This window comes from Nasonia vitripennis, assembly GCF_009193385.2.
Source record: "Nasonia vitripennis strain AsymCx chromosome 1 unlocalized genomic scaffold, Nvit_psr_1.1 chr1_random0002, whole genome shotgun sequence".
Classification (NCBI taxonomy): domain Eukaryota; kingdom Metazoa; phylum Arthropoda; class Insecta; order Hymenoptera; family Pteromalidae; genus Nasonia; species Nasonia vitripennis.
Window position 1 is genome coordinate 3636993 of NW_022279588.1, and position 19842 is coordinate 3656834.

The window sequence follows — 19842 nt, forward strand, 5'->3', positions numbered from 1 at the left end:
TTAATGATTATCTTTTGAGAGTGTTTATCAATATTTAACACTTTCAGTTTAATCGAAAGTGCATCCAAAGTTGCGATAGCTTTATAATACTTCAAGTATAATAATACTTCTATTTCTAGTAACACTATCTAACGCTAGGTATTTCTCTTTGAAATCATAGTAATGTAGTTTCAGAGCTTTGAAAGTAAACAGCTGCTGTAACATAGCTCATAATACTATACCATGGAAAAAAGCATAGTATACCATTATAAATGTGTTTATAGGCAGCAATTGTATAAAAAGCATACACTACGTATTTTGTTTTACCTATTATATGTTGCATGTTAGATTTTTATCAAGAATCTTAGCATTTATTGAGATAATACACTTCTAATGCTGATGCCAAATATCATGCAAACACATTTACTACATTACTTGTTTACTGCCACTCACTCCGATATCACACGCAAGAAATGATTGATAATAATATGGGTCTCGATCCAATTATCGCCGATGGCTATTATAGTAGTGTCATCAACATACGATATTATGCCTCCTGCGGAATCTCCTTTAAGATATAATTTATATATAGTATAAGAAGTAGCTGTCCTAAGATCGTTCCTTGTGGAACACTTGTGTTTACTAATATGCTATCGCTATTATTACTATCTATTTTGACTACTTGATGTCTGTAATTTAGATAGCTTAAAACAAGATCGAGTGCTTGACCCCTGTCTCAGATACGACGAGTTTGGCCAACAGTATATACTGTAGTCTACCGTATCAAGAGCTTTTGCCAGATCTAGAAAAGTTACTATTACTGGCTTACTCTTATCAACATTATCATGTAGTATATTAGTTATGTAGTTTAGTACATTTTTAGTTATAATCTTCCTCATGAAGCCAAATTGTTACTTTGAGATAATATTGCTTCTTTCTACAAAATCATGAATTCTATCATATATAATTCGCTCAAAGATATTTCTAACACTAGATATGAGAAAGATTGGTCAATAATTTGTGATTTTATATTTTTCGTCTGATTTGTAAATCGGCACTACTGCAGTACTCTTTAGAGCGTCCAGCCATATCGCTTCGTCAATACACATATTGAAAATATGGGTCAGGGGTCCTGCTGTTATTCATATAGTAATTTGAAGGTCTTAGCATTTATCTTATCAATTTCCCCATTTTTTAATTTTAGGGTATTAATTATAATATTTCAGTCGTATTTGTTGGATTTATGAAAATCGAAATAGGAATCATGCCAGGTATCTTGAGTTCGGCGTTTACAGGATTAACAATATTTGCACTTAGATTTCTACCTATTTCACAAAAAAATGTATTCATATTTTTTGCTATTTCAACTTTATCCGTAATATTTTTATCGTTTATATGTATGTAATTTATGGCATCATTAGGTTTTTTTATTTTCCCGATTTTCGTAATTATTATTTTCCAAAGTTTTTTTTGGGTTATATTCTAGTGTTTTGCACTAGGTTTAATTCATATTTTATTTTAGCAGCGGTAATTACTTTCTCTAAAATTTTGTCATAGGTTTATACCGTGATTTTAGTTGTTCATTCTGCACATCTAATTGCCATAAATTATACAAACATTTTTTAGCTTCGCACGACCTTATTATTTTTGTTTTTTGTTTTTGCCAGTTCTATACATTTTAATCTTGTTTAAAAATTTATCTATAGCTAAATTAGGATCAGTCGTCGACATAATTTCACTCCAGTTCCTAGATTCAGTAGTAATTTTTTTTTTTTGTAATTCAAGAAGGCATATAGTTTGGTAGCTACTGTTTTAAATTTATTAATAGCAATTAAAATCGGATAATGGTCAGTTATATCAAGTTTACGCTTGTACGTAGTTGTGTTTAGGTTGAGATTTTATGAAAATATTGTTGATACATGATATCTTAGCTCTTCAAAGAGGTGCCTTAGTAATACCAATAACATCAGGAATATGACCTTTATCAAAAAAATTGCAGACAAAATTTTGGCTATAGTGATCACAAACTAGCAGATTAATATTAAAATCACCTATCACGAAGTGATTATTTACATTTTCTTTTTAATTAGATACTTATATAAAACTAGCAAAAACTTAGTTTCTGGTAACCTGTGAGATCTATACAAAGTCGATATTTCAAGATTGCTTTTATCAATTTTACTCAATCAATTAATAATTTTGATGTATTTATTATTTCAATCCCCCTGATTCCATAACTTTGGTGCTTTGGACTAGAATATTTATGACAAAACAATGAATTTATCATTCTTCTTACTTTCATCATAGTATGAAATATGAAATAATAAAAGTTTTTGTGGCTTGATATTCGCTAAATATGATTTTAAAAAAATACTATAATGTTAGTATAAAAACACCTTTCTTCAACTTATATATACGTCTAGTCAGGAAAAAACTTCACAAAAGATTCACAAAATAGTAGAAAACAGGCTCAATAGTCTCTTCAAAGACGATAGAAAAGTATGTAAAATAGCAACCAGCTGAATGTATTCCTCCGTAGACTGAAAAAAATAACAAAAATGAACTGTCTTTAAAGAATAGTCGGCTTCAATTAATTCACAGAAGAAATATTACAAGCCATAGCATATGAAGTAATTAATAAAAAAATAGTTGATAGTAATATGACTTACCTGTTCCTACAAGTTTCCGTTAATTAAAGCAGACCACCTGGATAGAGTAGTGCCTTGAAACAGAGTGCTAATTAAGTAAAATTCAGCGTACGCGATGAGATGCAACCATGAGATGAGCAGTAGATCAAGCTCTACTTGAGCTACGATAACGTGAACATACATCTGTCAGCCAAGATCCACAGTTAAGATCTATAAAAAGTTATGATAAAAGTTATTACAGACCCTGTAAGCACTTAAAAAGTATCTCTGAAGGTCATCAAAGACAATACTGTAAAACTACAAAAAAGAACAAAAAGGAGAGCTTTTTACGAAGTTGACTATAATGTGCGAATTTACAGTTTGAAATATAAAAGCTTAGTCAGTCACTCAATTTCATAAGTTTGTAAGATACTTTGTAATGGATTTACTTTAGAGATCAGATAGAATTTAAGTTTCTACTGCGAGAAGCTTTATTGCAGTAAGTTTATCCCTCAGAGTTTGATACCAAGTGGTTCAGTTCTGCGGTGAAGTATAAACAGAAAACGTGTCGGTAATGTTCGCCTGGCAAATGATCTGTGGAAAAGACATAATAAGGTTTAATAATAAATTGGTAGAAGCAAATTTTATTGCTATTATTCGGTTATTTGGTAAAAAAAGGTTTTCTAGGTATTTATGGTTAAACGACTTTGTAAAAATCTGAATGAAAAAAGTAAAATTAGGACTAATTTTGAAAATGTAAAAGCCATGTTCAAAATAAATGCACGTTTTTAAGATATTTTATTGAAATCATGTTAAATAAAAAACTGATCATGATGTATCAGACAACCTACTCTTATTGTTAAATAATTCTTGAAAATTTAACAATAAGAACGATAACAAAAGTATTGCGATTCCAAAAAATAAAAAAAGAGTCAGCAATAAGAACAGTTTTTAGAAAAACAATAGTTGTTTTTAATGCATTACCAAACGATTTAAAATCGATTGATATTAAAAATTTGCCGAAACGAAAAGAATTAAAAACTGGATCAAGATGATCAAGATGATCAAGATCAACTGCCAAATCAGTTCTACATAGAAGATATTGTTAATTGTTAATTAGTTATAAGTACTTTGGTATATAAGTTTACAAATTTTTATTTTATACATTTTTTCATTTTTTGTATACCCATCCCTCCGATCAGGTAACTGCTTTTACCTTTACGGAATTGCGAGTATTATATATACACTATAATACTCTGTAAATTTTGTCTGGTTAAATAAATAATAAGAAGAACAAAACAAGCTTTAGTTTCCTAGAAATCGTCTAAATAAACTATCGAAAGATATTCGTAGCATATTAACAATTACTAAATGACGTATGGACTTGCTATTAAAGATCGGATAGATCAATTAATTAACTTATTTTAATTCAAAATTTAAAAATGTATTTCGCTCATTTTCTCACGTATTTTTGGAATGTAAGGCATGCAAGAAAGAATACTTTGAAATCTTGACTAAATCGAATGCTTGCTTTATCAGTACATAATCATCGATAAAACAGATTCAAGTGTTAAACAGTAAGTTAAGGGTATTTTACACTGCGCTAGATTTGAATATAATAAAGAAGTAAAAAATAAATAAAATCGAAATAACACTTTTTTAAGAAAAATTTGAAAATTTTTAAAACTTACCGTTAATACTTGAAATAAAGTTGACCCAATGATTTTTGGTTTTAAAAATAAACAATAAATCCATGAGCTTTTCTTACATGAGTACGCACGAAGAAAGAAAGTTTATTGTGTATCTGCAAAGTACGTGCTTTCTCAATATAAAATACGACTCACGACTCATAACAAATATGCTCTCCTAAAAACGCTGTGAAAATTTGAAAATTAATAAAATTTAAACAGAAATATCGATTAAAAATGCATATATTATCTGATTTTACCTTGTGAAGTAATTTATCGTTTGGAGTAATCATAACACTTCTTAAGAATTACGACATTTGCTTTTCCAACATGCCAATTGGAATTTTCTACTACTTTCTTAACACAAATAGGTATATTTTTAGGACCCCGAAGCCAGTATACCTAGGCATTGTAAAAGCAAAGTTTCTTGAAAATATTATTAATACTATTACAAAAATTTAATGTAAAAAAACAACTTTCTGGTAGCTGCTTGTTATAATGACTGCAAAAATCACAGTTCTGCGGAAGTAGAATTGAAGAAAGGTTAGGTCACTTACCTATCGTATTTACCAATACAACTTACTGATTGCAAGTACTATCTAGTACGGCATTAAATTAAATGAATGATATTGATGCGATAAGAACAATTGTGTGTGTGTGTGTGTATACACAGACACACACTCACACACAGATGGATATATTACTCCATGTCCCCTCTTGAGCTCGTGGATGCAGTCGACGAGTCAACGTTGCTGTTGCTCGGGAGCAGGCACTGGAGTCTGGACTCCACATTAAACGGAAACATAAGCGCGTGCCGTAGAGAGCCGATCCAATACAGCGAAATTATCTTTATTATTTATCTCAATAAATAATGACTTTAGGCATAAACCTTGAGAGTGCTGTTTGCACATAAAAAAGCTATGTATTTCCACTTTGATAAACATTTAATCAAATTTTTAAAAAACCGCTGCTAATTCCTCCAACAAAATGTAGTTTAAATAGATAAAATATTGTTCAAATATGCAGTATATTAATGATTTTTAAAATACTTTTAATCTTAATTATTTTACTGAAAGAGCACCCGTCACAATATCAAAACACATAATTTTCATAAAAAAATTTAAACCTTAATATTTTGAATAACATAGGGTTCTCATAACTCATGAAATCATGAATTTTCTTAAAACATTTTGAACTTTAGTTAGCGAGGTTTAACAAAAATAGTAATTTTCAGTTATACAGGGTATACAGGGTGAGAGACAAAGAATTTGAATCCTAATATAATTTAAACTAAACGGTTTTATAAGCTGCAAAAAGAACCTGGCCAAAGTGATTAAAAGATCGATATTTTCCCAAAATTTCAACCTCATTAAAGCATTTTTACTCTCGTAATCGTACGACATAAAAAACCCTTTTTTTTAGTTTTCAATTTTTAGCTCGAAAACTAGTCATCAAAATGGTTTAAAATTTTTACAGCACATAGATATTATCGTTTTTTATTGTCATAATATTTTTAATTTTTGAAACGATTGACAATTTAGTTTTGAAGATATTACAATTTTTTTAAATCACCTTTTTTATCATAAAAATTGAACGAAACAGTCAATCTGGAAAATCTTGCGGAAAAAAGTAGGCAATTTTATGCTCTTTAAGATACACTATTCCTGAATACATTGTATGAATCATATTATAAAAAAGGCAAAAATATTTTTTCAAAAATTGAAAAATAGCTATAATATGGCCATAAAATGGTCAGAATCATAAAAAATTGTTTTTCCCGAATTCAGAATCCTAAAACATATATGCATGTCAAATTTTATTACGATAGGTTGCGCGGTTCTATAATCATAATGGTATACGCACACACACACATCCGCACGGACTTTTCTAAAAACCCATGATTCGAACTCTAAACACCTCCAAATTTGTTTTTACGAAGTTTTAGCTAAACTGAATATTTTACTATTACAAAGCTTCCTCTAGGAGGAAGCAATATCCAATATCATTCGTAACTTGGGCTTTTTTTGCTACCTAAGTTACTATGCGATTCCTCGCTTGGGGCTTGGAAAGTAACCCGGTGGCGCCTGACGCTCCCCGCGAGCGTCAGAGACTCGCGACTCTTTGTTTCCCGGTGCGAGGTTTTGCGGGATGTTTGTGCTCGGCTAGTTGCAGCCCCGAGAACGGTAAAGAGAGGGCGGTTCGGGAGAATTGAAACACGTGGGTTATCAGAGGACACTTTATATTTTAATTAAACTCTTACAATTTCCAACTAAGATTCGCACAAATTATTGAGATAACCCGTGAACATAGACAACTTTGACAAGCAGATATCCGTAATGAAAGATACCCCGCGTGACTAGCACGCCTCAAGGCTCAAGGAACAACCAGATAATACACTCGATTAAGCGTTTCGTCTCACACTCACTCACACTCACTCACACACTTATGTTAAACGCAAATTCCGCAAACGCCGGATGACCTATCCTAAGATTACCCGACCACCTTACGCCTCGTGCGTCCAGGTGTCGGTGCCAAGTATTATGCTACGCTTTTGACTGAATCCTTAACTCTACGATTTAATCACTACGCGATGAAATAACCCGTACAATAGACAAGATAGTCCTTTCTTCGGGACGAAACACAAGATAGAGAGAAAGACAGCGATATGAAGGTAACTAGTGCACACGCGAGATAACCAAACCGTTCGCGAGACCGAAACGTGGAACTGCCGTTCACCCGCGGGACGGATTGGACCGGAGAAAAGGGAAACGATTCACTGACCTTAAAATCCTATCGAATGCGATGTTGAGCTGAAGCACCAGGGCGAAGTTGAAGTCGAGAACACGTCTATTCGGGAGCAGTTGATACAGGCGAGTGTCGGCTCGAGCGCTCGCGGCTCGCGGCCACCACTCTGCTCTCTCTCTAGCCGCCGCGCCGCACTCGCTCTCATTGGTCACCGCGCCGTGGCCCGACGGCCCGCTCGCTCGCAACTTGCCCGATTCTCGTACCGGATTCGTATTTAGCGAGCCAAAATATATAGGAATACATGTGTCATGTGACGGGATCAGATATATATATATTTTTTATGCCGGTGTAATAAAGTGGGCTAGATGTTAACTTTTCAATTAGAAAATAAACATTAAATATGATGTCCAATGATATGTCCTACTTCTGATTACATTTGTAATATTTTAAATTTTATACTCGTGATTCATCACAAGTATAAACTGAAATACACAATTACGTTTTTGGTATACATAAATCGGCTTACGATTTCAAAATGTCGAGAAATCAAGAAAGTCGATTTGAAATTATTGAAAAAGAAAATTCTGATGAATATGTATTCATTCCTGGTGAGGATTCAGGGGAGTCTGATAATGATGGATCAAATGATGAAGATGAACTTGATGAAAATGTAAATAACTTGTCTGTTCCATCCCCTTGTGTTTCTTACAGTAAAGTATTTGATGAATATGATAATACTCAAAAAAAATTGGAAAAAGATCATGAGTATGTTTGGAAAAAAGGAGAAAAGGTGTACAATCATTCTCTTAAGAATGAGATTTACTTTTCCGAAATAGACAAGAAAACAATTTTAAGTAGTTCTCCAGTGGAGATTTTTGAGTTCTTTTTTTCTCTAGAATTAAAAAACTATCTTATAGACGCTACAAAAGAGAATGGACATGAGTTGTCTCTAGTAGATTTGAATACTTTTGTAGGTATTATCATTTTCTCAACCTATAATAAGAGACCATCTCAACGAGACTATTGGTCAACTGATCCATTTTTAAAAAGTGATGTAGTTAGCAACTCCATGAGTAGAAATCGATTTGAGCAAATAAAACATTTTTTGAAATGTTCGCAGTTGAAGGACAAAAATGAATTGGACAAAGTTTGGCGTGTTCGAGCAATTACAGATATATTTAACAAAAACATAAAGAAGTTCGGCTATTTTTGCACAGCATTTTCTATCGATGAAATGATGGTAAAGTATTTTGGTAGATGTACTCTGAAACAATTTATTAGAGGAAAACCAACTCGATTTGGTATCAAGCTTTGGGCTCTATGTAGCGCTTTTGGTTACCTCTTTCATTTTGACATCTACTGCGGAAAACATGAAACAAATGATATTTTAACAAATTGTGCTTTAGGCAGTAGAGTAGTTATTCGAATGCTGGAAAATATGTTGAAATCATTATCTCCCCGTAAATTGGGACTGAATCATGTTTATTTCGATAATCTTTTTAGTAGTCCAGATTTACTGGTTCATCTAAAGAAAATTGGTATTCAAGCTACAGGGACAGTTAGAGAAAATCGGGTGAATGTAAAAAATGTCTTGGTCAAAAAAGCTCCTAAAGGGACTTTTGCTGTACAACATGACGAGACTAGTGGTCTAAATTTTATTACTGTACAAGATTCTAAGCCTGTTTCAATTCTGTCCACTGCAGCAGGTATCCAGCCCCATGGTACTGTAAAAAGATACAGTAAAACTGATAAACAGAAAATAGAAATACCATTTCCGAATGCTTTTAAAATGTATAACCAATTTATGGGCGGAGTTGACATCCACGATCAATACTGTAATAACATTTTACGAAATGTCCGATCCAAAAAATGGACGTGGTGTATTTTGATGCGAATAATTCAAGCATCTATTACTAATGCACTCATTCTGAGAAATACTGTTCGACATAATGAAAAATGTGGAATAAAAGAATTTGCCATAGAAATAAGCAAGCATTACTTGCAAAGGGCTTTATTGATAAAGCATGAGCTTGCAAAAGGAACTAAACGATCATATTGCTCGGAATGTAAAGTAAGAAGTTCTAAATGTTGTGAAAAATGCAATGAAAAATATTATTGTGAGCCATCTTTTAAAAAAAAACACTAGTAGTAGTTATCATCTTTGAGTATAAAGTTACTTCTTTTACTCCAAATAAAAAATCTAAATTAGAAATAAATAAAAAAATTAACAAAAAAACAACATAAAAAAAAACAAAAAAAAAAAAAAAAAAAAAACGAGGGTTTTCAATGAACGTTCACCTTCACGTGGTGAAACCCGGGCAACGTTACATTCAGCAGCGGCTAAGAACGTTCACCAATTTTTAATTCAATAAAGACTAACTTTACAAAAATAAGTTATGAAACAAAAAGTGCTTAGAATTGATCAAAGAACACGTGTGCATTTTTTCAGAATTTATTGAGCGACTTTTGGATTTTTCAAAAAATGGCGATATCCAAAAATATAAAAATCGCTCAAAAAATTCTGAAAAAATTCACACGTGTTCTTTGATCAATTCTAAGCACTTTTTGTTTCATAACTTATTTTCGTTAAGTCGATCCTAACCGAGAAAAAAAAAACACCAACCTTTTTGGAAAATTTTGGTGGAAAAGGGGTTGTTTCGATGGCCGCCATGTTTAATTTGGATATGGAACTATTTTACAATAAAGTTAACTTGTCATTGACCAAATCTACATGCGTTAGACACACGAGTGAGCCCTCTTTACGTTCGAAAATTTTGGTTAAACGAATTTTTTATCTCAAAAATTCATGTTTTTTTTCAAAAAATTGTTTATAACTTTTTAATAACAATATTTTTGACAATTTTGATACCGGATTCAGAAAGTACATGAAATTTTACGTTAGTAATGACTACTCAACTATTATTTGAACAATTTGAAGTAGATGCTGTACACGACTGAAAGTATTGTCAAAAGATGGTCACTTTGGGCGTTAATGGGTTAAGGAAAAATTAATCGCGTTTCACCAGCACCCTATTTAAACAAAAAAAAGAAATTTGCATAAAAATTTACATTTTCTGTTCTCTTATTTAGAAAAATTTTTTTTAGTCAATACAAAACATTAATTCATAGTTTTTGAGGTGACGAAAAAGAATCCATTGTTTAAATTGAGCTAAAAAATTGTACAATCCTCAATTTTAGGAATATTTTAATATATAAATGTTTTAGCTCTAATTTTCTATAATGATTATAGATAATATGTAATGATTATACAGATGGATACCAAAACTGCATTCCTGAATAGAAAGCTGAAATCAGAACTATTTATAAAACAACTTTCAGGTTACGGTGATAAAACCAAAAAAGTATATAAATAAGAATTAGCATGCCGCGAAAGCGTTTTGTGTGTAAGGCACGACTGCTAACGCTCGCCATGCCCACCGATGCTCGCGCTTCGCACTTACCATTAGAGCGTTTCCAACAAATATTTATCATGGTAAAAGTTGCGTTTTGAGAATATCTGCTTTGGCATTTAAATATTGATTTGGCTGTATCGGTCTTCCCAAGGCAGGTGGTGTAGTGAAAAGGAGAAAAAACTGATGTGAAAAATTGTTAATACATAATGTACGTACAGTGTAACAAAAACTTACAATTATGGAGAATTACTCATAGAATTACGTAGGTGACCAGTGTGTCTCTCTCAGCTGTTCGATTCTAATTCGCGCGAGTCGAGATTTTCGTCGTGTTTATATAGCGCGGAGCACCTGCCTCAGAAAGACCAATACAGCTAAATCAATATTTTGATTACAACCGAGGGATATCATCAGATAGAAGAAAACCCATTTTCTCTAAAAATACTTTTGCATTTAACATTTATATGTAAATCATAAAGCCTCAAAGTTTTTAGGAAATTTTCATATGGATTATGAGAGTGAGAGATACTTCAAAAAGCCACAGTCTTAATGCGTAAATAAAGATATTTTCGTGGTCTGCTTTTATTGGCACCTGAATTATAAAATAGATCTTTTACAGGTGCTCATGTATTCAGAATTGAGAAACCCATCATCGATGAGTTACGTAAAGCCAAAATTATGCTTCAATTGCAGTGACCAGTATATATTGTATATTAAACTATAGGATCATGATATAAATACTTATGATAATAATATAAATTCTTCTATGATTTCTCATATGGGACTTTGTTCAAAAATATCAAATAAGGATTTTCAGCCAAGAAGAGATTAAAAGACAATCTTACCATCTGAACATTTTTGTGAATCATTTTTTCGGGTATCCAATTCAAGATTTTTTGTGCCCATCCCACCATTAGTCCTTTGAGAAGTCACATCATTGTATTGGTGTTTCGACGAGGTTGATATTGTCTCACTTGAAATGTTAGCATCTATGCTTTCTTTTTCTATATTATCATCGATAAAACAATCATCTGGCTGATGTTCTACGTTTTTCTAAAATAATAACAAGCATAATTATTATTTTGTATTGTTATATAACATTTCTAGTAAGTTTAGAATTGTTGATTATTTCTATCAAGGTTTACATTCTGATTCACCTGAGAAACCAAAATATTTCAACGCCTATGGAAAAAAACATTCTAAATCAGAAAGCACTTTTAGAAAATAATTCTTATACTATGAGCACTCTGAAATGATTCTGATTCGCCGGCATCTTTATTTTTAGAACCTACATGTGAAATGTAAGTTAAATGTCGCTACGTTTAGAAGAAAAAAATAATAGTACACTATGCAACAAGGAAGTAAAGTCGTAGATTATTCTTGCGAGTGAGTTTACTGCCCGAGCAAAGCAAGGGTAGTAATCACCCGAGGAAATCAAGTAGCGTGGTAGCGCCACGAAGGCGAGTTTGAGAAGCAGATGAAGCCGCGGCGCCCGTGACACTATTTATTTCTACACTATCTCTACTTTTTTCTCCAGTGTGGTAGGACCATGAAGTTGGATTTCTAGCCTAAAAGTGGCAGGACCGTGAAGTTGGCCGCACAAGCTATTATGTGTAATACAGTTGGGTATCGCTTCATCAGATTTCTATAACTGATACAGTTGGGTATCGCTTTCCCACATATTTCTATAAGTTGCGCAGAGTAAATGTGTTTACATTGTCTGCTTGAATTTAAGGTTATGTTTTCAAACAGCTGCCGCACTGTCGCTGCACAAATATTCTGAGTATTCAGGGTTACTGCTGACGGGGCCCAGAAAGTTGATTTCGTGACTTTTTGTGCATACATGCGAATATCGTTTCGCGATAGCCGGTCAAGCTCGATGTCTAGGTGCCAAACGTCTTCGATGACGAGGCTGTCGATATATATTGCGCGCTGTAGATTTTTTTATCCACGTGTCAATATCGGCCATGAATGCGGTCTAGGGTGACCGATAACGGAGTCATTGCGCACTGTACTTCTTGGTGCAAAAATGTACAAAACAGTTGTTTACCGTCCAGGTATATGCGGTTGAATATGACGCGATCGAGGTAGTGCGTTCCATAGCTTTCATTGTCTAAGTGTAAAAACTGATTTTAGACATCAAAAGCTATGGAGCGTATCAACAAGACCCTGTCAGCGGCGACCTGATGCACCTGGATACCATACACGAGAGATATCGATATTCCCGTAATAAAAATTTCAGTGTGCACTACCCGAACCCCATCATCATATATTTTATTCTTAGAACAAATTTAAGGTACATACTTCAATAAGTTCTTTCAAAAAGACATGAAATCTCTTTAAAAAAACTTAACCAAAGCAAAAAGGTTAGGCGCGTTTGAGATTTTGCGTATCATCATAAATGATAATAATTATTTTTACTATGAAATTACAGATTAAAAAACAACTGAGATCAATTAAATTAAAACAAGTCAAGTTTACAATCATGTTATTTTATTTATAATACGACTAACAAAAAATCATTACAAACAACTCTCAAGATGCTTACTACGTAACTTGCCATGCCACTTACATTTTCAGATTTAGTAAAAATAAAGCAAATTCGTGGGAATAAAGTTCATTTGCGGAGATAAAAAAGGATAAAAACACTTTTCATATCACGTGCATCGAAAACGCGATTTTCGTCTACGAAAAAGTGGAGCGAAAGTAGAGTTTTTCAAGCCTGAGGCGAAAGGCCTTTTTCTCCACACCTGCACCGAAAGTGCAATTTTCTCCCTGGGCGCCTGGAGAGAAATTTTCATTTTCGGTTCTGGTGTGCAGAAAAATAGTATACACACCAAGGGAGGAAAATTGGACAGCGCATATCTCGTGTTTGCCACCCTCGCCTTCGGCTCGGGCGGCAATTTACGCGGGATATAGACTGTCCCTTTTTTTCGTCCCTAGGCCCGTAATCTACTATTTAGTGTTTTTATGTGTATATACGTATAAACATACCCACACACACACATATATATATATATATATATATATATATATATATATATATATATACACCGCTTCGTGCGTCCGGATAAGTCACGGTGTATGTATAAAAGTCTCTGTACAACACCTATTGTGCTAAAGCAAATATCTCTCTCTGTCCACACAAGTCACGTTCCAAGTTCGGACATTCCCGAAGAGTTATGTGCCAGTCCGCATAAGTCCATAAAAGTCTGCATAAGTACCGTTTCATATATAATTGTGTCTGCAGAAGACCCGTTGTATGAGATTATACATACATATATACATATATCTGAGGCGAAAGTGTTCTTTCCCTAGGGGCGAAAGTAAGCACTTCAAACAAATATTTGTCATGGTAAAAGTTGCGTATAGAGAATATCTAAAGCTTTTGCATTTAAAATATTGATTTGGCTGTATCAATCTTCCCGAGGCAGGTGGTATGGTCAAAAGGAGAAAAAACTTTTTTTATAACATTTCCTCTTCTTTTCTCAACGTTTCGACGGACAATGCCGCCCTCATCAGGAGACTGATGTGAAAAATTGTTAATTTATAAGGTTTTAAGTAATTGTTAATAAGTAAGTACTTTCGTCCCTAGGGTAAAAACGCTTTCGCCTCAGATATTTGTATTTTCGTGTGTGTATGTGATTGACAACGAAATTCTACCATGATATACTGGACAACTCTGCTTTTTCATGCAGGCTAAAAAAAGCGTTATCGATGCACTGAGTATAAACAGTACGGTACACAACAAGGGGCGAATCGGCTTTTTCAGACTCGGATGATGGTTGGGCACTCGTGCACTTTTTCTCCAACAGTCTTTTTCAAGATAGTTGGTGAGCAAGTCCATCAGCGGCTTTATTCATAGGCGACTTTTTCTCCAACAGTCCTTTTTAGGATAGTTAATAGGTACATTAATAGATACATTGGCGACTTCTTCTTCAACATCCTTTTTAAGGCAGTTGTTGAGTAAGTCTTACTTTATCGGCAACTCCTTGTTCAACTGTACTAGCCGTAATTTTGTTATTTCTAACATTTTTTTTGTTTTGGTTGTGCTTTCTCATATCCTACAACAATGTCTTCTCCTGCGAAAAAATATCGTATCGATAGATGCGTTAATCCATTCGATATTAATACAGGACACAGCAAATCTCTTAGGAAGATGTCCAAAGAATTTCAAGATGTCTATCCTGATTATCCAACACCTTCACTGATTTGTGATACATGTAGAAAATCCTTTTACAAACTACATGATTTGTCATCTCCAAACGTCAGTATGAGTGTTGATTCTGAATCAGAGACTGACTCACCTTTGGTTTCAAACACGGATGCACCTATGCAAGATGATCTTACAGATATTTTAACTGGACTTAAAAACAAATTCCAATCCCTGCCGGAGAACCATCCATTACGTGTCAGTATTCTTACTATTTTGCCCGAACACTGGGCAATACGTAAAATTATGAACCAATTTGGTGTGTCTCACAGAATGGCTCGTAAAGCAAAACAGTTAAGAGAATCAGATGGAGTTTTGGCTTCTCCTGTTGCAAAACGTGGAAAAACATTACCTGCAGAAACTACTCAGAAAGTTGAAGATTTTTACGAAAATGATCTTAACAGCAGAATTATGCCAAATAAAAAAGATACTGTCAGTATTTATATGGTGAAAAAATAAAAGTGCAGAAAAGATTATTACTTACTGATATTAAGAACCTTCATAATCAATTTAAAGAACAGTTTCCTGAACATCCGATTGGTCTTACCAAGTTTGCGGAACTGAGACCAAAATGTTGTGTCTTTGCAGGATCCTCTGGTACACACAATGTATGTGTATGTACGATACACCAAAATTTCAAGGCGATGATTGACGCAGTAAATATAGAAAAAATCTCAAACAATATTCTGAAGAATTATAAAGATTGTTAGAATTTCGTTCTATGTGAGGATCCCAAACCAAGTTGTTATTTGAATGAATGCAAATTTTGTCCGGACATTCAAAAGTTTTCTAATTACGTTGAGAACATTATGGATGAGCACAATATTGATCAAGTCATCTTCAGCACGTGGCAATCAACCGATAGATACACTTTGATAAAACAATGCCTAACATCGCAAGAATTTATTGAAACTTTATGTTCTAGCCTAGAAAAGTTGATACCTCATCACTTCATCACTAAGGAACAATCAAAGTTTATTTCTGGGAAGAAAAATAATCTTTCAGATGAAGAGGTTCCTGCTCAATTGGATTTTGCTGAGAACTATGCTTTTACAGCCCAAGATGCTGCACAGGCATTTCATTTTAATAATGATCAAAGTACGATTTTTCCTGCTGTTGTTTATTATAAACCTGAAGGCAAGCTAAAGCCTTTCAGTACAGTATCTATGTCCGACTGTACTACTCATGATGCCACTGCAGTATACATAATGCAGCAAAAGCTTATACCTGAAATTCGCAAGGTTTGTCCCACAGTAAAAAGGGTAATATATGCTACTGATGGTGCTAAACAGCATTTTAAAAATCGTTATCAAATGAGTAGTTTAATGAGTCATAAGAGAGATTTTGGCGTGGATGCTGGATGGCACTGTTTTGCAACAGCACACAGAAAAGGTAGTTGCGATGGAGTTGGAGCGATAGTAAAGAGAGAAGCTACAAGAACGAGCTTACAAGCTGCAAAAAATAAAGCAATTCTAGATGTTTAAGCTCTTTATTCATGGGCTAATGGGCGATCATTCAATATAAAATTTTTCTTATACACCAAAAAAGATCACGAACAAACTCGTCAATTCCTAACAAAGAGATTTAAAAACTGTCCACCTGTCACAAACATACAAATGGGGCATGGATTTATCCCAGAAAATAATGAAACGTTGAAAGTCATGCATTACTCAAATGCCAATGAACCTAGGAATAGAGTAATTTATGATATCGGTGAAAGCCATTTATCACCAGTAAAAACTCCACGAACGAGGAGCCAGAATTGATAAGAGTGCACAAAATGTCATTAAAGATTGATTCATTTGACTAAATTATATATTTTTTTCATCCACGCAGGCACATACATATACACAGAACAATAGAAAAATGTAAGTGCAAAAACCGCAGACAGATAATTCTAAATCTAATAGACCGGAAAAATATAAGATTCATGTGCACAAATACTGATTCCGATAATACATTTATAACCATTTACCTCACAAACCCCCATATCGATACTTTAAATTGATCTAAAATCATTTGTTGCGGTAAAATTGGTTTGGTGGTGGTATAATGTCCGCCATTTTGGATCCACCATTTCGAATTTTGAAATATTCAGGTTAAAATAAGATTCAGTGACCCTGAAAACCCCTATATCGATACTTTAAACTGATCAAAAATCATTTGTTGCGGTAAAATGGGTTTGGTGGAGGTATAATGTCCACCATTTTGATTCCGCCATTTTTGATTTTGGAATCCGTCAGCATTTTCAATAATATGTCCTATCATGAGTTGTACATGCTTTTTGGTGGGATATTTCACAAATTAGAACATTATTACTATTGTTTTTGTTGAATGTGCTATGAAAACGTGGGTTTCAGGCTCCATATTTTATGCGCCACATTGGATTTTTGAAAAGGCCAGAACTTTTTCAAAAGCCCTTGACCAAACGATCATTTTGAGACTTCAAACGTCTTGTTAGGTTAACCCAAATTTTGGGTGCACTGATGGTTCGGTTGACGTGAAACGTCCCACATATATATATATATATAGACACACACACACACACACACACACACACACATTATTACCAGAAGAAATTTACAAGGTACGTATTTCATACCTGGAAACCTGCAGAGGTAAATAAAATTACCTGTTCGCAGTCTGGTTACAAAGGAAAAGAAAAATATAAACAAAACTTAAAACTAAGATATATACATTTGGCATAGCTTCTAATAACAAATTTGTGTATTGCATATAGAAACAATTTTTTTCTTTTATTATTTTTCTAACAGTTGTATCGTATCCAGTCTTATATGATTTTCTTTTGAGGGTATTTATTTATATTTAATGCTTTTAGTCGATTAGGAAGCTCATTATATACATTAATTGCTTTCATATAGCTGTTCTTATTGCTGATTCTCTTATTTGTTTTTGGTATAATAATACTTCTATTCCTAGTAACACTATCTGATGCTAAGAATTTTTCTATGAGATCATAGTAGTGTAGTTTAAGAGCTTCGAAAGCAAACAGTTGACCTATATTTAATGGATTGTCTTGTAACAAAAAGTTATTTTTATTGATAATTTTTAAAATTTTGTTTTGTAATTTTTGAACTTGGTCTCGGCTATTCCTATATGCACCGCCCCAAGCAATGATGCCATAAGTTATAATACTATGAAAAAATGCGTAGTAAATCATTCTGAGAGTCTCTATGGGCATTGATTTAGAGATTTTATAAAAAATATAGACTAGGTATTTAGTTTTTCCAACTATATATTGCATGTGGTTATCCCACTTTAGATTACTATCAAAGACAACTCCTAAATATTTAAAGTTCACCACCCTAGTTATACTTTTATCAAGAATTTTAACATTTATCTGAGCTGGTACGCTTCCAATATTACTTCCAAAAGTCATGCACACTGTTTTTCCTACATTTAAGGACAACTTGTTTACTGCCAGCCACTCGGCAATTACACTTAAGAAATTGTTCATATTTACTTGAGCTTCTATCCAGTCCTTACCTGTAGCTATAATAGCAGTATCATCTGCATAAGAAATTATGGACTCGGGGGGAATCTCCTTTAAGACATCATTAATATACAGAATAAATAGTAGCGGTCCTGATATCGTTCCTTGCGGGACTCCTGTGTTAACTAAAGTTCTATCACTTTCATTACCGTCTATTTTGACTACTTGATATCTATCATTTAGATAGCTGGAAAGGAGATCCAACGCTTGACCCCTGATTCCAATACGATATAATTTGGCCAGTAGTATACTGTGGTCAACAGTATCAAAAGCCTTCGCCAGGTCAAGAAAGGTTATTATCGTAGGCTTACTCTTATCGATATTATTATATAATACATTGGTTAGGTAGTTCAGAGCATCCTTCGTACCAATCCCTCTCATAAAACCAAATTGTTGCTTAGAAATTATATTACTCTTTTCTACAAAATCATTTATTCTATTATACATAATTCGCTCAAGAATGTTTGCAACATTAGACATAAGAGAGATAGGTCGATAATTCGTGATCTTATGTTTTTCGCCTGATTTATAAATCGGCACTACTTCAGCACTCTTTAGAGCACCAGGCCATACCGCTTTTTCAATACACTTATTGAAAATATGAGTCAGAGGACCTGCTATATGATTACATAGCGATTTTAAAGTCTTGGCATTTATCTTATCAAATCCCCCATTTTTCAGTTTTAGCGTATTGATTATACTTATTATTTCAGCCATACTGGTTGGCTTTAAGAAAATCGACATAGGATTCATGTCAGGTAGCCTAATTTCTGCGTTGACAGGTTTCACGATATTTGCACTTAATTTTCTCCCAATTTCGCAGAAGAAAGTATTCATGTTTTGAGCTATTTCGACTTTGTCTGTAATTTTCCTATCATTAACCTTTATATAATTTATGGCATCATTAGATTTTTTAACTTTACCGATTTTTGTATTTATTATTTCCCATAGTTTTTTTTGGGTTGTTGTAATTATTCTGCACTAGATTCAATTCATATTTCATTTTGGCATCGGTAATTACCTTATCCAAGATTTTAGAGTAGGTTTTATACTGTATTTTAAGCTGTTTATTCTGCACATCTAGTTGCCACAAATTGTACAAAAATTCTTTGGTTTCACATGATCTTATTATTGCGTCGGTAATCCAGTTTTTTCTACCATTTTGTCTATTAGCCTTTTTTGTTGTTTTTGACAATTCTACGCATTGCTTGATTTCATTTAACAATTTTTCTACAGCAAGTTTGGATCAGGTATCGAACTAATTTCATCCCAGTTTCTTGAATTAACGTTATTTATTATTTTTTTGTAGTTTAAGAAAACATACGGTTCTTTAGTTACTGTCTTTAGCTTATTTACAGCTATGATAATCGGGTAATGATCCGTTAGATCATGCTTAAGCTTGTATGTGGCTGTGTTAATGTTGTGAGATTTAATGAAAATGTTGTCGATACATGATCCTTTAGCTCTACCGATAGCTGGCTTTGTAATACCAACAAAACCCTGAATAAATCCCTTATCAAGGAAGTTACATAGAAAATCTTGGCTATAATGATCACAGTCTAGCAGGTCAATATTAAAATCACCTATGACTAAGTGATTCTTTACATTTTTTTTATAAATTAAGTACTTATTAAGATCTAGTATAAATTCTGTTTTCGGTGTCCCA

The 19842-nt window shown here is 33.3% G+C and overlaps 1 protein-coding gene and 1 long non-coding RNA gene across 2 annotated transcripts in view; both read right to left on the minus strand.

Moving 5' to 3' along the window:
- Nucleotides 1–2309: 2309 nt before the first annotated feature.
- On the minus strand, nt 2310–3278 carry LOC116416751. The gene is made up of 3 exons (XR_004227098.2): nt 3056–3278; nt 2649–2837; nt 2310–2519 (listed from the first exon to the last, which is right to left on the minus strand). It is a non-coding gene; the product is annotated as an uncharacterized LOC116416751 (long non-coding RNA).
- An 8010-nt stretch (nt 3279–11288) lies between these two features.
- LOC100499172 (uncharacterized) overlaps nt 11289–19842 on the minus strand; it is a gene marked incomplete at its 3' end in the record, with an annotated part of 193488 nt that continues 184934 nt past the window's right edge. The window contains 1 exon segment of the mRNA NM_001191046.1: nt 11289–11502. Coding sequence (NP_001177975.1) covers nt 11289–11502 — 214 coding nt within the window.